This window comes from Ornithorhynchus anatinus, chromosome 10 (assembly GCF_004115215.2).
Source record: "Ornithorhynchus anatinus isolate Pmale09 chromosome 10, mOrnAna1.pri.v4, whole genome shotgun sequence".
Taxonomy (NCBI): Eukaryota; Metazoa; Chordata; class Mammalia; order Monotremata; family Ornithorhynchidae; genus Ornithorhynchus; species Ornithorhynchus anatinus.
In genome coordinates this window covers 18,845,641-18,870,943 of record NC_041737.1, presented here as the reverse complement: position 1 = coordinate 18,870,943, position 25,303 = coordinate 18,845,641, and the positions used below count along the sequence as shown (strand labels likewise).

At 41.4% G+C, this 25,303-nt stretch overlaps 1 protein-coding gene across 1 annotated transcript in view; it reads left to right on the top strand.

Moving 5' to 3' along the window:
- The window catches only part of RAP2A (RAP2A, member of RAS oncogene family), a 38,005-nt gene extending 17,543 nt beyond the window's left edge, over positions 1-20,462 (top strand). Inside the window, exon 2 of the mRNA XM_029073857.2 lies at positions 16,279-20,462. Within this exon, the coding sequence (XP_028929690.1) occupies positions 16,279-16,516 (238 nt within the window). The 3' untranslated portion in view covers positions 16,517-20,462. The remainder of the gene's footprint in view (positions 1-16,278) is intronic.
- Positions 20,463-25,303: the final 4,841 nt, after the last annotated feature.

Genomic DNA, 25,303 nt, shown 5'->3' with positions numbered 1-25,303 from the left:
GTGCTTCAGCACTGAGTGGGGCAGGGATTCTTCCTCCAAATGACACGGGGTAAGCGGTTTGAGTGGCGTAGGCCCAGGCCATACGTTCTGAGAGGAGAAGGGGACCATGTCCTGGAATTTGGGGCCTACTCAGCAGATAGCTCCAGGCAGGCTCTCATTTGCCGACCTGCTCCATGATCTGCGAGAAAGAGCCGTGTGTCTTTAAACAACTTTAAAGTAGTTCGCAGCAGGGTGCCCCGTGCGTTAGCGGTACCCTGTATTGTGGGGTGTTGTTTGGGGGCTCCCTGCTTCGGCATTTGGTTCCAAGAAGTCAGATACCACTATAGAAGTTGCCCCGCCATAGGTTGCAGACATCTAGTTTGGAGACTGCTTTTTGATATATTAAAACAGTACATCAAAAGCAGTCTGCAGTGTTCATCAGGAATTATTAAGCTTCTGTTGTGTGTAGAAAGCATGCAGAAAGCGCAAGCCATAGTCTCAAGGAATTTACTGTGTTTCCGGGGGGAAAGTGCCTGGGAGAGTATAGCAGAGTTAGAGTCATAACTCTAAATAAAGCAAAGGCAGGAAAAAGTAATGGAATTTAAATACCTGTTCTCCTTCCTGCTTAGATTGTGAGCTCCAAGTGGGACAGGCACTGTGTCAGACCCAATCAACTTATATCTACCCCAGAGGTTAGAACAGTGCTTGACACACTGTGTGCTGAGCAATTACCTTAATTTCAGTGTTAAAGACTACTGAAATAATTCACCGGTCTGCAGTTGGCCAGCGATGTGAACAGTGAGCGGCCACTTTAAATCTTGTGTGCCTCTGTGATGTCTCTCACTTTTCTGGGAATTGGAGAATCGTGCTGATTAAAAGTTGGTGTTTGACCTGCTCACTGAGGTGAAATAGTTGTTTAACTTGCCCAGATTCGGTTACCAGTGAGTCTTTGGAATTTTAATTTCTCATCATTGATATTGGCATTGTTGGATCGTATGTGAATGATAGTGGCAAAATTCTACTACAGAGGCAAGTGTAATGTCATCAGTCGCTTGACTGTGGGCGTATTAGGGAGGTCAGAAGCGAAGGGCTGTTTGGTTGCAAATCCAACTCTTGAGTGAAGTCAGGGAAGATAAGGAGACCTCTCTACCGAAGTTGTAGCCAAAATCTGTTTCTGTTAAAGGGCCCCAACTTCCCTTGCTCTATTTGCAGCAAGCACTCAATAAATACAATTGATAATCTGGCTAGTAGACATGTGTTATCATGTCTATCCTTGTGCTAGCCTTTGTGAATGATAGTTGTTTTCATAGCATACACTGTCTAGATTTTCCTTGAAGTGATTATTTTTATTCTGTTTGTTATATATGTATTTATTACAGTACAAATAGATGTTAGGCTGTTCTGTCAATGGTGTTGATTGAGCACCTACTGTGTGCAGAGAGTACAATAGCCATTAGAGACACAATTGTTGCCCCCTGGGAGTTTGCATTCTAGTGAAGGAGAAAGACACAAACTTCTTTACAGCTAGGAAAAAGAGAACAGGAAAGTGAGTAAGTGAATAAATAAGTGCTTAAATAGTAAAGTAAATCAATAAGTACCCACGTGGTAAGGTTAGCAGTACAGAAGCGCCAAGATGTCCTGTTGAAATCGATGTGACCTGGGGAGAAGAAAATAAAGGTGGGATTTCAGGAGGGCTTTGAAGATCAATCAGTCAGTATTGTCTGCAGAGCACTGTACTAAACACTTAAGTGTCCTCGAGTCCTTTCCCACTCATAGGGACTTCATGAATATACTTTCTCCAGAACTTCCTGTCCTCTGCCATAATCCACAACCTTTCTAATGGTTCTTCCGTTATCCTCATTATGGTCTCTATCCATCTAGCTGCTTGTCTGCCTCTTCCACGTTTTCTCTGGACTTTTCCTAGCATTAGTGTCTTCTCTAGAGAATTAGTCCTTCTGGTGAAGTATCCAAAATATGCTAATCTAAATTGTCATTTGACCTTCCAAAGACCACTTTGGTATAATTGGCTCCAAAATCCATTTGTTTGTTTTCCGGGTAGTCCATGGTATTCACAGAAGCCTTCTCCCACACCCCACTTCAAAAGAATCGTTGTTCTTTCTATCCTATTTTTTCACTGCCCAGCTTTCGAATCCATACGTTGTCACTGGAAAACCATAGAGTTGATCATTTGTATTTTTACGGTAATTGTTACATCAGCACATTTCATGACTTTTTCCAGGCTCTTTATAGCAAGTCTTCCTAACATTAATCTTTGGCGTATTTCTTGGTTACTAGTTCCTTTATTATTAATTATCGATCCCAGGAGAGAAAAATTGTTTCAGTCTTCTATCCATCCACTATAAATTTGTTAAAACTTCCAGTTGTCACGATCTTTGTTTTCTAAAACATTCAAATATAGGCCCATCTTTTGGTCTGCTCCTTAACTTTTAATAATAAGTCCTTCAAATCTTCTTCACTAAGCACTTGGAAGAACAATATAACAGAGTTGGTAGGCAAGTTCCGTGCCCAAGGTCTGAAGGAGGAGGGAGTTCCAGGCACCGGGAAGGAACCAATTTCCTAGGAGTATTTTATCCCAAATGTATAATGAAAATGCATATTATGGAAGAGCATTGTAGGTGCACGGGTCTGGTAAAATCCCCTCTTAAACTTACTTAAGATACTGAATGCCAGCATCAATACAAGGCCAAAAGAACCTAACATATAATCTAATCCCAATACAGTTTCCTTTTAGACTTACCAGTTCTTGGACCCTGTGATCTATTAGGGGTTATTCACATACAGTAAGCTCTCAAATACCATCGATTGATTTTTCAGCTGGCTTGGTTCTAATGTAGCACCTTTCCTTTCTTTTTCTCCTCTGCCATGAGTATTTTTTCCTCCAACTGGGTTACTCTCTTCCTCAATAATTCCCAGCCAAAAAGCCCTGAACTTTCTTCTACTTTCTCTTCTACTTTTTCCTTTTATTATCCCAGCCTCCTGAAACAGCCTCTGGCAATAGTATCAGGTACCAAGAGCCTCTTTTGCGGCAGATGAAGCATTAGTTTCTTTTAGTCAGGCTGAAGTTTGGGGTCTGGAATTTGCAAATGGCCTCCAGTCTCTGCCTTACCTTTCTGCCATCAGTCGAGTGACCTATTGCCAACCTCAGTACAGACTCCTGGATCTTATACAAGACAACTCAAATTGTATGGTCTATTTACAGCAATATAAAGTTTAAACAGACTTTAAGCCCCTGAAGACCTGGTTGGTTATCAGAAGCTTAGGGAAGAGTAGGAAAAGACAAAGAACAGAACACTTGGCAGATTGTGGTATTTCTCCTAGACTGTTGTTTTGATTTAAATCATTCTTAAGAATTTGGAATCTGCAAATTAAGTTTACAACCGAATGAAATAGAGTGGGTTAATTTATTCTGCTTTGATGGCTAAGTAGAGATCAACTTTATGCCCAATCTTTTGTGTAAAAGTTGAAGGCTCTCATTATCTTAGAGAAAGTGCTTTCATAAAGCAGAATCCTCTGTTGCCAAAGTCTCATTATGGGGCATAGTGAAAACCAGTTCACGTCCAGGACCAGGACTCATTCCAAGAAAGCCTGCCAGACATCTGGACGGCCAGTAGTCGATTCAGAGCTATCATATATATAAGTGTGCGAAGTTTGATTTTTAATTTTTTTTTTCAACTGGGCAACCTATGAAATCAAAGTTTACAGAAGTTGTGTGTCAGTTTACAAAAAGGGAGGGGATGTCTCCACCAAAAGACAATTTCTAAGCTAAGAGGACAGCCTGCCTTGTATAGAATTCAGTAGTTTTTCAGTATTGAAGGAGCTATTTTAGAAGAACAGGCAGTTTGGGAACCTGTCTTCAGGTGACTGAAAATTTTGTCCTGGGGAGTAAGATCTCCTCTTTTCCTTCCTGACACCCTGGCACCTTTTCAAGTTGGGCCCACCTACCGGAGTGGGCAGCATGACAGAGATGGTATGGGACAAGAACAAGACTGAACACCTATGGGTATGTGCCTGGTGACACGAATGAGGAAACACGGGGATACAACAGGAAGTACTCTTTTCCCAGAGGTTTTGGAAGTGGAGCGAAAAAAGTCATTGAATAGTAAAATTAATTTCATGGAGATAGTTGCCTGTGGAACAGAGGTTTACTTTGGTTCATTTTTCTCAAGTTGCAGGTAAATAGGACAGGCTGTGTCCAACAGTGGGCCAAGTGGTCCAAGATGCCAAATTAAGTCATGGTCCAGAGTTGGAGATCTGATCAAGGTGAGAGGGGAGTTGGGGGGGATTAGGGAAGATCAGAGATGGGGCAACCCATTCCAACCTTGAGGACCTCTGGGGAGATAAGCCAGAAGTAGCTCCAGTTCTTTGCTGTGATTCTCTAGTTTAGTAGTTTTCCCCGCACCCCCCAGGCCTGCTCAGAACTGTCTCTAGAGTAGGACCAATTTCAGGATCCTGAAGAAAGCTCTCTAGCTATACCTTGCTTGTCATTTATCACAAAAACAGGAAAAAGGGACTGGCTTTGGCTAGTACCCTCCAAAGGAGACAGGGAGGATACAGCATGTATTCACCAGGGCACAGATTCATTACTCCGAATTATTGACAGGCACAAAGGGAAGATAAATGGAAAAACAGAAAGGAAAGCTAAATTAAGACTGGAGGAACAAAGAACAAAGTCATCTATATAACATGGTTGAATGGGTAATTCTAGGTAAGGATATACTGGCTAAATATATGATTATTTTATACTTGTCCAAGGTGGTATTATTTACCTTAATTGTCAAAGCCTGAGCATGTCAGGAGCCCCACTCATCCTGTTCCCTGTCCTTCCAGATATTTAATGGCTGCTGGTAGTTGCGGTTAAATAAAACAACCTGATGGAGAGCAAATCCTCCGTGTGACCACTCTCAAGTTTAAGAATATACTGAAGAAAGTAAGAATTGCCCTTAGTAGATCTGACCAATGTTTCGTGTTGCCCAGTATATTGCTTCCCCAGTGGCAAAAGGATGCTTGGAGGAGCAGTGTAACGGTTGCCTTTTTTGCCCCCTATCCTAAGATTTGGAGATGTACTAGCTAACATTGCTAACTTTCCTTCTAGAAACCTACTATTGCTTATCTGTCCTTGAGTTTTCAAGTCTAATGGTATTAAGAGTCAAGAAAGGTAAATGAATTCACTTACTATAAATCAATCTTTAAGGTGAAATCAAGAACTATTTTTCCCTATAAATAAATGGCAGAGCTGACCATTCTTTTTATGCTGTTTTCTTTTAAAGTTTTTTCTACAAATTATTAGGTTTGTTGGTTTGTTTTTGTGTGTGTGTGTGTGTGTTGGGGAGGGGGGGTCCTGTAATTGTTTCTTGAATAAATTGAGTACAAGACAGACTTGTCATGTGATTATCTTTTTTTATGTAGACTTAAGTCTCAGATGTTTAGTTCTAAAGTGAATTGCTTTGTGATTTTATAGATTAAGAATGACTCTTAGGGCTACTTATTCAGTCTTTTTTATGCAAACTGAGTACCCTCAGAGCTTTTAATCTCATGTTTTGTGAATCTGTCATATTAAAGCATTCTATTGGTGCTGAAATGATCCCCTAGTCTCCCAATTTCCAATAGAGGTTTACTATATAAAGTAAATCATGACCCCTTTTGCTGTTGTAAATAAGAATTTACCTTGCTTTAGAAGTGCTTCTTCAGACTGTCAACTTCGGCACTGAGGCTCTCTTTTGGAAACCAGGAGCCGTTATTTATGTTTACAACTATCTCCTAAGTGGATCTGATCTTAAGTCGAAATAATAGTTATTAATTTGGCAAAATATATTAGTTGCTTAATACAAATGTAGAGTTAAATGGTAAACATTGTGATATGAAAGGAACTACTAAGCTGCTCATTTTTTTATGGTCCTCATATCAAAATTCATTTTTCCAAATAGAGATGTTTATCCTTGGGTCAGGATTTAAAGTCATAACTAGTTGTTTCTCAAGGACAAGACATTTCTTATGGGTAGAAAACCCATAGTTATCAGAAAATACAAACACTAAAAGTGTTCAACAGTAAAACAGCACTTCACGAATTCAAGAAAAAGTTCGAAGTTTTGGATAACAAAAAACAATTGATCATTCTAAATATTAACTGTACTGATTGTCTTTTTGAGGGAGGATGCCATTTGGGGGAGATGTTTCCGTTGGCTGTCTGCGGAAATATGAGCCCACTCACTAAACCAGCAGTCATTCACAGTGGGTGGTCCAGTTCCATAGAATCATTACGTGTCCGCCCGTCCCCTTTTTTTCTCTCTCCCATGCCCCCACCTTGGAGTTGGGAATTTTGGTTGGTCTCATTTATAGGATCGTAGGCCTGGAAGAGAAGTCTAACCCCTTGACTCCAATCAGATGAATGACCAACCATTCAGAGCAGATGACTGTCTATTCTTAATGATCTCCAGGGTTAGAGACTCCATCACTTTCTTGGTAGCTGATTACAGTGCTTTATCACTTGAATACAGTTCCACTACCTAGTGATTAGCAATCAACCGGACCTTCTCTTTCCAAGCACCTGGTTCAGTGCTCTGCACATAGTTGAAGTTCAGTCAGTGCTGTCGATGATGGTGATGATCGCCCCAGAAATCAGAAAGAACTTCCAGGCTAGAGTATTAGGTTTCAAAAAGGGAAACTCTGAAAAAAGAAAATGAATGGTATTAGGCATTAAATTAAAATTAAATTTAAATTAAATAGATTTTTCCCTCCAAATTGTAGAAGAAAGTGATAGCGTGGAACTTACTAGCCAAGAAATGGAATAGGAAAGTCAGTGGCATTATTGGGGAATTAAACCTATGGGTGGGAAGGAAGGAGGGGGAAAATCCTAATTTGAAGGAGCAGTTACAAGTGTAGCCTCCAGAATATAAAAAAAATGCTGGAGATAGAAGTTACCAAAAAGGTGCAGTTGCGGGAACATTTTTACCTTTAGTGTAATGCTCAGTCTGTGCCATGAAGTTGTTCTAAGGTGTTTAAAATTATTTGTTCAGAGTGAGAGCTCTGCAAATATTGGCTTAGTTCAACAAAATTGTCACCTTTTTATTGTATTTGTTCAGCACTTACTATGTGCCAGGCATTGTAGTAAGACTAGGATAGATATCAGCAAATTAGATTGGACATAGTCCTTGTCCCACCTAGGGCTCTCAGTGCTAATCCCCATTTTACAGATGAGGTAACTGAGGCACAGAGAATTTAAGTGACTTGTCCAAGGTCACACAGCAGATAAGTGTTGAAGCCAGGATTAGAACCCAGGCCACTCTTCAAATGCTCTCTGCCTGTACACATCTGTTTAGTTTTTTGGGTGTCTTCTAGCAATACCTTCCTGCTTCCTGTTTTTGTGTTGAACATTACTAAATAATTAAAGGGTTAGTTCACTGATCAACCTTTATTTTTATTTAGCTCTTGAGATTAGACAGATATATTTGGTAAGCATGCTTTAAAAAGTTAGTCCCTTCTATCTTCCCCAACTGTTTCTTTGAGTGATAGGAACAGGGAAGAGCAGGGATTTTTAATCTTAAGGAAAAGGTAGTAGATGAACTCCACAGAGCCATCAGACAGACTTCAGCATCAGAATCGTCACACTAGCTGTGTGGTGGCTTTAGAAAATTAAGTACAGATTGATGATTGACCATAGAAGTTGACATGTTTCTGATCTGTGTTATCCTTAAGGTGACTTTGAACATGGCCTCAAGGTATTACAGGTAATTATTCGATAATAAAAAGTTACTGCCTGCCAATAATATGCAGCTCTGAAAACAAAACAAAAAGTTGTAGTTCTTTTTGAAGCAAGAAGATTTCCTTTCATATGACTGCAGAAACTGAGTTTCAAAGGTTCAGGTTTTGGTTACGGCAAATCAGTTGATGAGAATGTGCTTATGGGGAGTGTGAGAAATAGCGGTTAAGTTCCTTTGGCTTTCTTTTCAGTAAAACTTCCTCATCCTTCTCAGCAGTGAACCCCTACTGTGTGCATAGTGTTCTACTTGGTGCTTAGGAACATGTAATAGAAAACTTGGCATGGAGTGAATCAATCTGTACAGCTGGTAGTTTGCTTGTTCTCCAACTTGTTTCTGCCATCATAAAAATGGCCTTACCAGTAAAATATTTGAGGACTGAATCCTGCAGACCTTAAAAGGAAATTTCATCAGCATTGTAGAAAATCAGGTTAGTGTCTGATGACAGTCTTTTTTTTTTTTTTTAAAAAGGTACTGTAAATGCAAAATGGTGGGAGCTCTGTTGCATCCTATTCTCTCATGTGCTTAGGACAATAGAGTTGATTTATTTCACCTCGCTATGTAGCATCTGCTTAGGTGTTATTGTCAATGCTCCTCACAAGCCCCACTCGGTGAAGCTGTGTTATAATGAGCATTATTTTAATGCTTGGGAACCAATTGCATTCCAGAACCTTATTGACTGTGATCCGATCTTGCCATGTGATATTAAAGAAGGCTCATTGAGAACGTGAGAAACTAATTGCTCCAGAAGCCAGCTCTGCTTTCTGTGGTTAATTTTAGTTGTGATGCCACTTTCTTGCATCATTCAGTTTTGTTACTCCCTCTAAGATCATATTAGCCTTCTTGATCTGGTTTTCTTTTTTTCTTAGAGGGGCCATTGGAAGTAGTGACATTTAGAAATCATAATTTGGGGATAGAATTCAGCTCTATTCTGTTGAAAACCTTTGGCTATATGTAAGGCTCTCCGTTGCCAGTTAGCATTGAGATCTTTGGGCTTATTGTTAGACCCTAATGTGTGGCTGACTGAAGTGTGGTCACTAACACTCTAACTAGCTTCTTATGTGTCTAAACGTAGCAGCTCTCGGACGACAGACTTTATTAATGATAATAATTATTGTGTTTGTTAAGCGCTTACTATGTGCCAGTCACTGTACTAAGCACTGGGTAGGACACCAGTCCCTGTCCCACATGGGGCTCACAGTCATAATCATAATGGTATTTGTTAAGCGCTTACTGTGTGCCAGGCATTGTACTAAGCGCTGGAGTGGATACAAGCAAATTGGTAGTAGTCTGCTGAATGGGAAGTGGCTCCTGGTGGGCCTGACGTGTGCTTTGACCACTAATTTCCTGATCACATCCTGCATCATGGAAATAGACAGGAGGAGATGAAGGAGGAGCTGGGTAATACTACCATATTTGAGGCAAGGTCACAATCTGCAGTTTTTCCCAGGGCTGCCAGGAATAGCATAGGAATAGTGGTGTGAAATAGCATAGCACCTCCGATGAGCCCAGACCTAATTTGAGTTTGGCCCCGGGCTTAACCTTTGATTTGGTTTGATGCTTGGAGCCAGGCACAGCAGGGAAAGGGTTGGGACAGGAGAAGTGTGAGCCAGGTGGATATCCTTGGCTAGATCAAGGTTCTCACCAGCTCTGAGTACATGGGCAGGGGTTGATAAGGATCTAGCACATTAAATTTGTGGATCTGAGATGGTATTGGACTGAAATTATGCATGTAGGGCTCAACATTTAATAAAGTTGCTCTGTTATTTAAAAAGTTAGACATCAAATAAATATGTACATGTATGTCACGATCATTCTAGCTGGTTTGTTGTAATAACTATTGTCAAATAAACATGCATCTACAAAGTGCCAGAAATGGACTTCCAACCTAGTCGTCATTCACCTTGGACTTTACCGACCAATGTAATTGACAAATGTATAAAACATTTGAGGCCTTGTTTTAGTATATTTTTGCAAATAACAGAAGGGAGTATATAATGGCAAACTTGCAGAAGGTGTCTTTTTAAGAATAGGATATATTTCAAGATGTTATAGTCTTTTTGTCCCAGTGCCTAAATTAACTTCTAGAAATGCACATTAGGAGGGACATTAATGCTTTCAGACCACTAGGGCATCACTTAATCAATGAAGAATGATGGTGGGGTCTCCCATCAGGAATGACAGACTAGCCTCGGGCCTGAGACCTGAAGACCAGGGACCCACAGGGAGCAATCGATTACCGTTCAAATAGCTTGTGGCTCTTCTTGAGCCCCCACCACTGCCAGTCGGGTGCATTCAGTCCATTAGGCAGGAAGGGAAGCAGCACATTGTAAAGGACCTGCCCGTGATGCTTACGTGCAGGATCCATCTGGGCCAGGATGTTCAAAGCATTCAGTCGTATTTATCGAGTGCTTACCGTGTGCAGAACACGTGCGTGCCGTGCAATTTGTTGCCTTGTTAGCCAGTGCACACTGCGTAAAATGGTGGTCTCTTTTTCTGAAAAAACTGATGCTCAGTGGCAATTCCTTCGCACTTGCCCGTAATGGGCCGCCATACCCTAGGGCCGAGGGACTACTTTGCTGCCCCAGTGGAACTGGTTGCTGCCTAGCGGGGACCCTAGGCTTTGGAAGTGGCGGCAGCCGGAGCCGTTGCTGCCTTAACTCTGCCCTCTCCTCCGCCAGGCAAAGCTTCTTCTCCTCCCTCATCGACACCCATGCCCGTCACCCCCGCCGATTGTTCCAGACCTTTAACTCTCTCCTTAGGCCCCCTGTTCCTCCCCCTCCCCCATCTCTCACCCCCAATGATCTGGCCACCTATTTCCTCACGAAAATCAACACGATCAGGTCTGAGCTCCCCAAAGTCACCCCTCCGCCTCTCCCCTCCCCCCCAACAACCCCCTCCCCTACTTTCCCATCCTTCCCTGCAGTATCCTCAGAGGAGATCTCCTCCCTCCTCGCAAGTGCCACCCCCTCCACCTGCGCCTCGGACCCCATTCCCTCTCACCTTCTTAAAACCATCGCCCCTGCCCTCCTCCCTTCCTTAACTACTATTTTTAACCACTCAATCTCCAAGGGCTCCTTCCCCTCTGCCTTCAAACATGCCCACGTCTCCCCCATCCTAAAAAAACCCGCTCTTAACCCCACTTCCCCCTCCAGTTATCGTCCTATCTCCCTACTACCCTTCCTTTCCAAAATCCTAGAACGAGTCGTCTACAATCGATGCCTAGAATTCCTTAACTCCCATTCTCTCCTAGACCCCCTCCAATCTGGCTTCCGTCCCCTCCACTCTACCGAGACTGCTCTCTCTAAGGTCACCCATGACCTCCTTCTTGCCAAATCCAATGGCTCCTACTCCATTCTGATCCTCCTTGACCTCTCTGCTGCCTTTGACACTGTCGACCATCCCCTCCTCCTCCATACCTTATCTCACCTTGGCTTCACGGACTCTGTCCTCTCCTGGTTCTCCTCTTACCTCTCTGGCTGATCATTCTCGGTCTCCTTCGCTGGAGCCTCCTCCCCCTCCCATCCTTTAACTGTTGGAGTTCCTCAAGGGTCAGTTCTTGGCCCTCTTCTGTTCTCCATTTACACTCACTCCCTCGGTGAACTCATCCGCTCTCACGGCTTTGACTACCATCTCTACGCAGATGACACGCAGATCTACATCTCCGCCCCTGTCCTCTCCCCCTCCCTTCGGGCTCGCATCTCCTCCTGCCTCCGGGACGTCTCCACCTGGATGTCGGCCCGCCACCTAAAACTCAACATGAGCAAGACTGAGCTCCTCATCTTCCCTCCCAAACCCGGTCCTCTCCCAGACTTCTCTATCACCGTCGATGGCACGACCATCCTTCCCGTCTCTCAGGCCCGCAATCTCGGTGTCATCCTTGACTCGTCCCTCTCGTTCACCCCACACATCCTATCTGTTACCAAGACCTGCCGGTTTCACCTCTACAATATCGCCAAGATCCGCCCTTTCCTCTCCACCCAAACGGCTACCTTACTATTACGGGCTCTCGTTATATCCCGGCTAGACTACTGTGTCAGCCTTCTCTCTGACCTCCCTTCCTCCTCTCTCGCCCCGCTCCGGTCTATTCTTCACTCCGCTGCCCGGCTCATCTTCCTGCAGAGACGATCTGGGCATGTCACTCCCCTTCTTAAACAACTCCAGTGGTTGCCTATCGACCTCCGCTCCAAACAAAAACTCCTCACTCTAGGCTTCAAGGCTCTCCATCACCTTGCCCCTTCCTACCTCTCCTCCCTTCTCTCTTTCTACCGCCCACCCTGCACGCTCCGCTCCTCTGCCGCCCACCTCCTCGCCGTCCCTCGGTCTCGCCTATCCCGCCGTCGACCCCCGGGTCACGTCCTCCCACGGTCCCGGAACGCCCTCCCTCCTCACCTCCGCCAAACTGATTCTCTTTCCCTCTTCAAAACCCTACTTAAAAATCACCTCCTCCAAGAGGCGTTCCCAGACTGAGCTCCTCTTCCCCCTCTACTCCCTCTGCCATCCCCCCTTTACCTCTCCGCAGCTAAAGCCTCATTTTCCCCTTTTCCCTCTGCTCCTCCACCTCTCCCTTCCCATCCCCACAGCACTGTACTCGTCCGCTCAACTGTATATATTTTCGTTACCCTATTTATTTTGTTAATGAATTGTACATCGCCTTGATTCTATTTAGTTGCCATTGTTTTTACGAGATGTTCTTCCCCTTGACGCTGTTTATTGCCATTGTTCTTGTCTGTCCGTCTCCCCCGATTAGACTGTAAGCCCGTCAAACGGCAGGGACTGTCTCTATCTGTTGCCGACTTGTTCATCCCAAGCGCTTAGTACAGTGCTCTGCACATAGTAAGCGCTCAATAAATACTATTGAATGAATGAATGAAAGGAGCTTTCCTAAATGGGATCGCCCTAGCGGAGGTGAGTTCAGCCAACTCCCTCCACCGCCTAAGCGTATTTCCTTTACTAGCCCCCTTAAATCCACCTAGAACCATCCCTCCCTTCTGCATTTAACAAACTTTTGGATCAAGAATCCCTAATGTGATGATTGTACTCCAAGTGCTAAACAATCCCCGGAAGTAAATCCAAACACCGAAGAATTAATAATAGTGGTATTCAAGTGCTTACTATGTATCAAGCACTATATCATGCACTGGAGTAGATACTACATATTAGGTTCCACGTGGGTTCATAAAGTAGGAGGGAGAAGGTATTTTATCCCCATTTTGCAGATGATGAAGCTGAAGCACAGAGAAGTTAACCCAAGGTCACACAACAGTGTGCGGCAGAGGCAGAATTAGAACCCAGGACCGCTGACTCCCAGGCCTGTACTATTCCACTAGATCGCCGTGGAATTGGGCTCAAAGTCATCGATAACTTCCTGTATTGGTAATAGTAGTAGTGTTTATTAAGTGCTTACTGTGTGCCAAACCCTGGGTAAAAATACGCAGCCGTTAGACCTAGTCACTGTCCCTTGGTGGGACTCACATTACATTAGCAGAGATACATTAGATACATTAGCAGAGATGAAACACTAAGACATCAATTGATGGTATTTATTGAGCGCTTACTGGGTGCAGAGAGCAGTGTGATAAGCACTTGGGAGTTGGTACACACATTCCCTGCCCACATGAAAACAAAACCGAAAGTCAGTGGGATACGGGGGCTACGGGACCAGAATGTTAAGCTCCTAGAAGCAGAGTGACTGGACCAGAATGTTAGGCTCCTAGAAGCAGAGATCACCGTCGCAGCAAAGAGAAATTGCTAAGCCAATTTTGAAATCTATTAGAATACAGCAGAGTATTTAGTAATAGAATGAGGGTACAGCCTGCGTTCTAAAGGTTTGCAAAAAGTTAGTCAATGTATGTGGATACTTCCTCTGATGAGTGAAATATGTATCAGGGCCCGAAGTGGGTATAGCAGGAAATTGCTCAGGTTGTACTTTCTGTTGCCTGTTGCTCTGTTCAGGCTGTTGACATTGAGTACATTCTAATTACTATGCCAGGTGCTTAAACGTGTAAGCAATGAGCTATACATGTGTGTAGATAAATGGTAGAATGAAATGAGCTAACATCTTCAACATGTGAAATAAGGAAAAAAGTACTTCTGAAGAGCATTAATAAAACACTCTAAGAAAAGGCAAATCCACTGTGCAACAATAATGTCCACCTAATCGATCAGATTTATGCACTATCAAGATTCACTACTTACTAATAATCGACCCAGAATCCACTAAAATTCAGCCCAAGTCTGGCAGGGACACAGAGGCAACGGGACTTTGTGTAAGAGGTCAGTATGGGAGGCAGTCACCTTCAGAAGAAGGGTAATACTGTTTCATAGGTAAGATTAAGAAGTGGACTGGCCCAGCAGGATTTAACAAAGGGTATTCTTAGGGTAAGTACTCTAGGTAAATGTTGTCTGGAAACAAAAATCAGGAAGCCGAGTTGTATACTGAAACTCTCTGTGTGTGTTATTGGGGCTAGCAGAAAGGTGAGTAGTTTGCACTGTTTCCCCACTTTCTAAATTCTTAGACAAGTGATGTCTTATATTCAAGGCTTGGACAGTCCTAAGCACGTGGAGAGGCAAAGAGCATCCTTCATTGCTAAGTTTCATTTTCTGTCATACTGTAATACCATAAAAGGTCATCTTGTCAGACAGGCATTTTTCAGGGAGATCAAGGTTTGAAACGAGGCAGGCAAGGAATTTTCAGGCTTGTTGCATCCGGTCTTTTTGGTCTGGCCACTCTGGTATCATTGCAAGTATCTTCAAGATTGAATTTTAGAACATAAATCTTAATAACATCTCTTTGAAGTGTGAAAGTGATTTCTTACATGGGCCATTAATTTGAAGTACAAATTGATATGGACACCCAGTCTACCTTAATCAAATTTTATGTAGAGAATAGCTGTAGAGGATTTTAAAAAATGTATTTGGGAATAATTATCAGATTTTTAATCGAGGTAAAAATAAGGATTAAATGTTGATGTGCTTTAATTTGCTATCCGACTTTGATGCACATTCAACAACTTCTGTGTGACCAATCTTTCTTTGAAAATATTGCTCTTTTTGTTTCTTTACAAATTGCCCCAAAGTCTGAGAGCACGTATCTTAACAGTTACCAGTTGACATACTTAATTAGATTAAAATAATAATTACTCAATTTAAGGTATTAGATTCAGTGATGATTCAGATTTTGCCAATGTCCAAATCTAGATTTGGAGATGAGGGCCCTATGTTAGAATGAGGAAAAATAATAAGCAAAAATTAACTGTAGTTAACTGCTACCCAAGGAAAATTCAGACTTCCATATAGAGTAGGTAGAAAAAAAATCCTTAGGGGAAAAAATATTCATGGGACATTTAGCTATCCCCAAATCTTCAGATGTCATGTTCAAAGTATTGATGACCATGAATATACTTAAATTAGCAATGGTAGAATTAGATTGGATGGGCAAATTACAAGTGGTAAAAATCTTAAAAAACTGCAATATGTAAATTTAATATTAAGTATATTAAAATTTGGAAAGTATAGAGATCACAGTTAAATTGGGTTTGATCCTAGAATTCCAAATCTTAATTCTATTGAAGTGGTAAAAGAACTTCCATTCATTCTGTCTTTGCACATTTAATGATATTAGATGATCCTCTAGACTGTAAGCTCATTGTGGGCAGGTAATTGGTCTGCCAACTTCATTGTAACTGTATTCTCCCAAGCACTTAAAACCCAGTTCTGCGTATAGTAAACACTCAATACCAATGATGATGATCCACTTCCAAGTAGTAGCAGCTAGTCCTGGAAAGATATACACAAATCCCATTCATTTCCAAATTACCAGACCTGACAGAGTGAGAAATTAACTTGATTTTAGCGGCAACGGCACTGTATTTTTTTCCTCCCCATGATTTATCAGTTTTTCTAAAGCCAGAGTGAAAGTATCCCTTGACTACTTATGAATGCGTAAACAAGGAAGCTTTCACATGACTTGAATCGAGGTAAAAGTACAAATAAAATGACAACTAGTAAGGAGACAAGAAATGATTTTTCAATTTTACATTTATTCTTTGTCACTCTGAGCTAATGACTTGACCTCTAGGGTTTGTATTTTATCTTTTAAGTTGGACTGTTTTCAGCTTTGGAGAAAGGCTGAACTCAAAAGCTATTCTTGGAATAGAGTTCTAAGTAAAAGGGTTCCTTAGGCATTCCATCAGTTGCCCGATATCTGCAAGCCTAGACTGTGCCAGAACTTGCAAATATAGGACAAAAACTACCCAAAGTGAATCAGACCTAGGAGAACGATTCATTTTCATCTTTCACGCTTAAAATCAACAGCAGTATTACCTATGTTGTCCAAAGTTCTCTGGGCCTTCAAGATGTGTGTAAACTACAACCACTGCCTAATATGAATTCTTGTCCAAGATCAATATTTGCGAATATGTGAAATGTGTGCTCACCATCTGATGGAAATATGGTATTCTCTTTGTCGACTTATCAGTTTGAAGAAGTCTCAATTGTTGTTATTTCTTTTGTTTCCTCGCAGGTATGAGAAAGTGCCAGTGATCTTGGTAGGGAACAAAGTGGACCTGGAGAGTGAAAGAGAAGTCTCGTCGAATGAGGGTCGAGCCCTGGCCGAAGAGTGGGGCTGTCCCTTTATGGAGACATCTGCTAAAAGTAAAACAATGGTGGATGAGCTTTTTGCAGAAATTGTCAGACAGATGAACTACGCAGCTCAGCCAGACAAAGATGATCCATGCTGTTCCGCATGTAACATCCAATAGCATAAAAAATACGGACCTAGCCCGGACCCCATTGCCCACTTTTTGTAAGATGACGAAGTTCTGTCTGCTTTACTGCCTGGTTTGCAAGATGTGTGGAATGAGTCTCTAGTGAAGCAGCAATACTCATTCAGAGCTGAGCAGTGAATGTCAATCATTGTCTCTGAATATATTCGGGTTTGGTAACTACAGTTCCATCACCATCTCCGTATGCACCTGCAACTTTATGGCATAGCCAATCGATCTACAGGGTGATTTCATTGAAAGCTATGTTGGTGTTGTCTCAAATCGTAGCGGCTCTTGCGTAAATTAGGAACAGTCTAGATGGAGAAACAAGAAGATCCGCAGTGACCATTCCCGATTAAGCAATTTTATCCTGATTTTTGAAGATCCGCAAGGGAGATATCTTTTGCTGTCTGCTACTTCGGGGCTTCTGTTGGTACTTCCTGGCCAGGTTTACTCAGCCAAAAATGGTCATTTCAGTTGAACTGCTCACAGCAGCCCAGGGAGAAGTTCTCTTTGAGGCTTCTGTATTATTACTTGTTTTCCAAGCTGATACTGTTGTTCACTTTGTGATGTGGAACAATGTCATTGCATTGATCCTTGAAAGAAAAAGGTCTTATTAGTGGTGGGAAAACACAGTTGGGGATTAGCATCTGTAAAATCGTCTGCTCTGCTGCTGAAAATGGAGGACCTCTTCAGGTTTTGATCAGGCCAGAAAACCAAACAAACCCTCTGTTTACAATGCAGGAAGTGTCGTTACCGACCAAGGAGGAAGCAACTGTGATGAAAATAAATTGCTTAGCCTTACTAACGAGGAGCGTTTTAGTAGATAAACTAGTTCCATCTTGTAAGGAAAATGAAGCCATGTTGCATCCAGGTGTTCCCATTTGTGGAAACCTTTCATGGGACAGTGCAAATACTCTGCATTTTTAAGTTTGCTAAAGACAACAAATTCCTTCTTGCCTTCAAGGGCTATGGTTTGTGGTGTGATCGCTGGGTGGCCATCTTTCAAAATCAGAGTTTGCTATTTTAGAGCTCTCTTCCTTAATTGAATAACTGATGCAAGAGAGACCATATATTATGGAAAAAATAGTTAACCAATGGAAAGATTTATCTTTAATTATCTTTACCAAGGGTTGTCAGGCAACAATTTTGCCGATTAGTGAAATGGCAAATAGAATGGGAATGAAAACTTTGTTTTGACAAGGTGCTCTAGTTGTGACATTTAGTTATAACAGTAAAATATTAATCATTTGCATGAGTAATGGCACAGAAGTACCTGTTCAGAAGTTTTACAATCACATTGAAGGGTTTTTTGGGGTTTTTTTTTCAATCAAAATTTAAATTTTAAATGCTGGTAAAATTGCCTTGAGATGGACCTTTGCAAATAAAATTGGCCTTCCAAACGGCAATATCCCTGGCCTGTGTCCTCTTGGTTACCCGATCCTGAACAGGACCTGTAGTCATTTGTGTATCAGTGAGTAAGAAGAAGGAGTGGGGTTTGGGTTGTGTGCACACATGGTAGAATTTTGCACAGGATCAGAGAGAGTGGCATCTATGGGACTGAAGAGTTGTACTCTCTCCGCTTCCCGTAAATTGCCATTAGAATTATTTCAAGTGTCTTGAAATACAAAATATATAGATAATTTAAGTGCACTCCATTTTACCAGAGCTTGTGTTTTCACTCCTTGTTTTGGCTAGAACCCAGTTGCCGATTTAGAGAACCGTTTTCCTCCGACTGCATGTGTCTCTGGCTACAGCACAGGACAGTGTCGGAGGACATAGCCGTGCACATGCACATGGAGATGGGGCCAAGGACTATAAGTTTTCCTTAACACAGCAGTGTGTTCTTGGAGATTCCACATTATAGGAAAACGGGGGGTAATGTTTAACAACCGAAAAAGTGCTTAGAACAGTGCTCTGCACACAGTAAGTGCTCAAGACACTGTTGATTGATCAATTGACCAGAACTCAGGTAGCAGAAACTAATGATGCTATTCATTAAGCGCTCAGTGTGTGCCAGGCACTGTACCAAGCATTGGCATGGTTACAAGCAGATTGAGTTAGACACAGACCTTGTCCCAAGTGGGGCTCACAGTATCAGTCCCCATTTTATAGGTGAGGTAACTGAGGCACAGAGAAATGAAGTGACTAGATCCAGCAGCAACTGACTGCCTGTAATCCTTTATGCACTGCACACAAGGAAATAAAAGGTTTCGAACATGAAGATTGGACCCTGATTTTTCTTCCTTTTATTCCCGTATTCCATAGTTGCTCTCTTTCTAGCAGTTTCCACCACCTTCCCTCGGGACCATGTTCATTTAAAATAGCAACCATATATTTGCACATAAGACAATTTCAAGACTGTCAGTTTTTCTTCTAAGTGGGAGCCGTGCCCCTTGCCAACCGAACCAATGGTATGTCCATAAATTCTGTCGAATTTGTGAAATCTGTGACTATTCAGACTTATCTTCGTTTATAGTTACTTTGATAAAATAATTCCCAGCAGATGAGAGTTGGAATAATCAACACAAGGTCTACAGTAGTTCTGTATGGCTTGTTTATGCAGGCAAGAAAAGTGAACTGTATTACACAAGCGGTCTAGTAGGATATAAAAAGGAAAGGATTAGCAAAACTTATGGTTTCTTAGTTAAGAGACAATCCATGACAGAAAACTAGGATGGGCTTATAATGTGAAAATTCTAGTAAGAAGTGAATTTGCCTCCTGGTCATGTTTTTCATCACAGTACTATATGTATTTAGTGACGAAGCACCACACATCATCATGCTGTGTAAATGCTCTTGTGCTCTTTATTGTGTGACTCTAAGGAGATTGTCCTGCACTATTGGTATTTCATCTGATGTGAATATAATTGAACTTGAGTGAATCAGAGTTGCATTTGGACAAGAAAAGTGACATTAAGTGGCCATAAGAAATGGTGGCCATCCTGAGGAAGTTGGCTGCCTTGGGTCACTTTTATTTTGTACCCTGATCAGACTACCAATTATTATAAGTGAAAGTATTTCTAACATGCCTTAAAAAAAAAAATTATGGTTTGATCCAAAGACCCATTTTTCTTTAGCTGTTGCTGTAGAGTTTTTGTACTTTTCTACAATGGCAGGCTTTTTTTTTTAGGTTTACAGATTTTTCTTTTTAAATGTTGCAACTTTTATTCTTTTAAACTGTGATAGTGATGGTAACTGTTCGCTTATGTTTTGTTCAACCTAAGCAAAACAAGCCAGCAGCTGATCAAAAGTGTTACTATTTAGAATTATTCCTGAGCTATTGAAAGGTGCTTTGATCACTTTCTCCCTTTGGTTTGAATTACCAGGAATGAGCCTTTCTAAGCCCCAATGCTGCAGTTACCATCACTCTTTCTGTGGGAAAACTACTGGTATTTGCTTTCCTGAGTCAAGAATGTTGCCCGGAGATGTCTGCATTTTGTTTTCAGGGGTTTCCTCTGTGTGTATATGTGTGTGTATGTGTACATATGTATGTTGTGTATAATGTTCTTTTTTATTTTCCGTTTTTACCAGTGTCTGTGCCCTGACACGGGCTAGGTTTTTAATTGTGGACCGCCTCCTCAACAAACGAGCAAATGTTTAAAGATGGGGAATTTTTTTTTTTAATCTGTCTAGTGCATCTGGCTGTTAATTCTCGATCAGGGTTTCAAGAATGACTGCAGCGGGTTTTGGAACCAGACTTAACGTTATTGATTTGGGGTTTCCCAGAGGTGAAGTAAATATATTTCACAGTTAATTGTTGAGCTCTAATACAACTGACCATTTAAAGTGGAAAAGCGGTTTATCGTTTTGTAACAATGTCAGTTGTTAAAATCTTGATGTTTCAAATAAAACAAGAATTGTACATAGAACTCGATGCAAACACAACAGTTGTATTTGGAGTTAAATTATTTTAACAAATAAATTTATTTAATGAAAGTTTCCTTGGATTTCTTCGTGTTGTCTGTCTGCAGAGACAGCTGAAATCATCATTCGCCATATAATTAACTTAATTATTTGTTTGAACAAGTCTTAAAAATTCAGGCAAAGCTAGTTAGGGCTTGGGTGTGAAAATTGGTTTTGCATGCATTTTTACTATATTTTAAAAAGAATTTGGGATGAACTCTCAGTGCAGTTATGTGTAAATATCATGCTTTTGGGGGTTTTGCATTTGAGAACGTTCCTGTTTTTAAAAGACATTCATTATACCTCTAAGCAGTGATAGCCTGTGTGAACAACCACAATGCTAATGTTAACAGAATTGTTCTAGATAATTGTCATTGATTAGAGGTTGTATTATAACCATGCCAGTATCACTGAAATGTGCCATTGTGCTCTCCAGTGCACGTCTCAGGCTTGCTTTTTGTTTCCAGGTCATGTGGATCTTAAGGTGCCCCAAGCTGGAGGCTGGCACTCTGTGGAGATTGCTTGTTCTACAGAGGAGGCTGCGGGTGTTGACAAATGCCATTAATTGTACACAGCCTTCAGCTGCTCCAGCCCCTGAACTAACCCATTCATTCTGAAAACTAATTTCAACTGTGCCTTTTGGTTATGTTGCCTCTGAATTATGGTGAAAGCCCCTGGCAACATTCCACCAGTTTAGTAGTTTCATTGTATTAGGGCAAAAGAGAATAATTGCATGGATATAGCAGAGGTACTATTGGGAAATTTAAGTATTCATAGAAGGTGCTATGTATTCCAAAGATGTGGAACATACATTCATATCTTGTTTTCCCAAATTGAACTCTGCCAAAGTGTAATGATAGTCAGTGGAAGACTTTAACATTGGAAGTATTATTGCTAAATTCAGCTGAGTTGAGCTGCAGTCTTCCTTGTGGTGATTCCTAAAGGTGTAGGGAAGCTATTGGAGGAAAAAATAGAAAAAGTTGATCCAAGTGGTGAATATGACTCATGTAGGCTCAGGATAGAAGCCTACATGAAGGGCTGTGGAAGCCCAAGTGAAGGCTGCAAATGACTGCGGGGCTTATATGCCGGCTGAGGAAAGTGACAGCAACGCCTTAGAAAGTTAGGCCTCCTATGGGATTCTTGATCAGCCTGTGATTTTGATCATTTATAAATAGATCTCAGTGGAGTGCGATTGAAATGTAGGCAAAATTAAGGAACCTTAGTAGTAATAGAGTTCCATCTTCATAAGTAGTCATTTAATATAGTATGCACCTCTTTATTTCTCTGTTTCCTAAAAGTGAAACTTTGCAAGGCGATTGGATAATTATTCTTGGGATTCTTATAATAAAATGATGTTTGCCATAGAAATGAAAGGTAGGTTGAACTTGAGCTCTGTAGGTCCCATAATGGACAACCACTCATCCATCCCACAAATTTTCCAAATTTAAAAACATCATCATCAACAAAAAACAAACTGCTTCCTTATTCCCTACCTGCTTGCCCTCCCATGCTGAGCTTGGTGATGACAGGCAGAATTTTAAAGGATAGTAGGCTTTAGAAAGGAAAAATAGTGCTGGAATCAAATCTGTCACCACTAGTTGAGCACCACAAGAGTTAGACACAAAAAATGAAGCCTTTCAAATCTGTAAATTGCCCATGCTCAATAGCTTTAACTGTGGCTTGTTTCTTAGAAATAAGAAATTTGGGGTAAAATGAATGTTATCTTTGAAAATATGTTATTTTAAATGTTTGTCCTTATCATCCTACTCACTAAGGATGTCCTTAAAATGAAATTCCTAGCCAGCTCTCTTTCTGTACAGCCTGTTCTTGAAGCCTCTTTGTTGAGAATACTCAGATTTAGCTAATGACTCCATTCTTTTCCTTGCCTCACTCTTGTATTTCAGACTTTATGGAAAGACTCCGATTGTCAAATACTTCCCCGCTTCCCATATCAATCATAGTTTGGGGACTTTTCATATTCAAACGGTTACCAAATCTGACCACTTCTTCATCCCAAGTCGAAGTTCTGGCACTTTTCTGATCCTGGCTTGCAACACCTTCTGTCTGGACTACTATAGTTATGTCTATATTGATCTTCCTGTCTTACCCTTCCCTTTCCTTTGGTCAAGCATATATGCTACAGCCAAAATATGGTTCAGAAACCTGGCCTTAAAAATGAGGGGGAGCAGGGGGCAAGGAGAGAGGGAGGGAGAGAGAGAGAATGAACCAAGGATACTGTGGGGATAATTGTTTTAGGTTCACATCAGAAAAAAATGTTACAGTTCCTTGTAGAGTTGTTTGAGTTCTATGAGCCACCATCTCTTAGCTTGGAGGTAAATTTTCATCACTGCCAATCAGCATTTATATTAACTTCATCTAGTTTTGTTTAGAACAGGATCTCGCTCAATAGAAGCTTACATTTTAGGCTCAGTCGCCTTTTGGTTTGAAGTTGATGCTGCTGACAGACTGCCTCCATATTATAAGCTATTAATACTAATTTATGGTATTTGCATCAAGTCCTGTTTGAAGTGCTAGGATAGATGCAAATTAATCAGTCCCTACGCCACATGGGGCTTACAGTCCAAGTTGTAGACCTTGGGACTATAGCAGTGAATCTCTCTTCTGGTCTCTTGCTGTTTCAGGTGGGCATTGTTCAGACCCCAGTGGTTATTTTTAGCAGTTTGCACTAAGCCTTCCACACATTCTCCATTGTGCTGAGGGGCATGAATTTTGAGCTCCTTGAAGGCAGAGTCATGTTAAATAACTCTATGATTCTGTTTCCCACGCATATAGATTATATCAAGTAAAGGCAGTGCTCTTTTCGCAGTCACTCAATAAGTATTATTGATTGAGGTGGGAGGATAAGTCTGTAGTTTCAGAGCAAAATATTCCTTGATACCTCAGTAGCAGCACATTCTATTGTACCTTTTGGTCAGTGATGGGAAACGGTGTGGCCTAGAAGATAGAGTACAGGCCTGGGAGTCAGAAGGATCTGGGTTCTAATCCCAACTCCGCTACTTGTCTGCTGTATGACATTGGCCAAGTCACTTAGTTACCTCATCTGTAAAATGGTGATTAAGATTGTGATCCCCATGTGGGACATGGACTGCATCCAACCTGCTTAACTTGTATTTACCCAGGTGCTCAATACGGTGCCTGGCACGTAGTAAAGGCTTAACAAATTACATAAAAAGAAAAAAGAAAAAGAGGCTATTGCTGAATACAACATTTATAGACTTAGTAAAGGTTGAGGGGATCTTTAATTACTCACTTGAGAAAAGCAAACATATTCTCCCTTTCCCCCGTCTTCCAAGTCTTCCAAAAATTAGCACGGTGCCTGCGTTTAGATCCCACCTCTGCAAGGCATCCTTCATCAGCCTTGCCACTTGTCTGCTCAGTGACTGTGGGCAAGTCACTTAACTTCTCTGTGCCTCAGTTACCTCATCTGTAAGATGGGGATTAACCTTCAGCCTCATGTGGGACAACCTGATTACCCTGTATCTACCCCAGCGCTTAGAACAGTGCTCTGCACATAGTAAGCACTTAACAAATACTAACATTATTATTATTATCAGGCTACCATTTTCTAGAAATCCCCATGTGCTTTTGGTGACCTCATGCTTTCTGATGGTTATATTGTGATTATAAGCTTATGGAGGACAGGAATCATGTCTACCAACTCTTTTGTACTCTCCCAAGTGCTTAGTACAGTGCTCTGCACATTGTAAGAACTCAATAAATACCTTTGCTTGATACAGCAAAAAACTACCATCATTTGGATTCAAGCCCCCTCCATCAGCACTTTTTCCTCTAAGCTCTTCTCCCACTGCAGTCCATCCCAAACACTTTACTCCTCTGATACCCGCTTGCTATCATTTCATCCGTGGACCCCTTGCTCAGGCTTGCCCCTGGCCTGAAACTCCCCCTTCCTCTCCCCACCCCACACTCTTATATCCATCAGACACTAATCAATCATTTATTGATTAGCGCTTACTGTATTCAGAGCACCGTATTAAGCGCTTGGGAGAGTACAGTATAACACAGTTGGTAGATACATTCCCTGCCCACAGTGAGCTTACGGTCTAGAGTAGTACTCTCCCCATTTTAAGGAAGTATTTCCCAACTTATTTCTCATCTCCTCACTTTACCTCCCGCCCTATTGCATTGTCTTTTCACTTACATGCTCACCCCAACTCCCACCCCCACATCACTTATATCTATATCTTTAAACTCTAATGCTTTCCCCTACCTTTAATTTATTGTAGTGTTTGTCTCCTCTGCCATCTTTCAAACTGCTTGAAGGCAGGCAATGTGTTTAACTCTACTGTCTGGTCCCAAGTGCTTAGTGCAGTTTCCTTCATTAGAGTAATTGCTCCGTCCAATCAAATTGATTTGATTGCATAGGCACAATTCAAAAGTGGCTACGTCATCTACTAGTGCAGTAGATTTGAATTCCCCATTCCCCATCAGTTTGGCCCTGAAGAACTGATAGCACAGACTGAGACTGCCCTTCAGGACTTTTATTCATCAAAAAAGTGTTTTGACAAAGGCAGCAAACTAGAATGTAGCCTGAAAGGTTGGTGAAGTCTGCCTCTGGTATCATTTTGTGAGCCATTTATGCCAGCTGAGTAAAATTAAATGCTGATTTCATTTTATTTTATTTCCCTGAGGGCGATGAGCTGTAATTTTTGTTGCTTATTTATGACTGGTTTAGCTTAAATCGTAAGGTTTGGGCTATAATTTGCCCCTTCTCCCTTTATCCTATTTTAAGTTCCAGGCTTACTTCTGGGCTCCAAGAATATTGTGTTTGGAATTTTAAATATGTCTGCAGCAGAGTTAGAAAAATTTGATTAGAAGTAATATGTAATAGAATGGCAC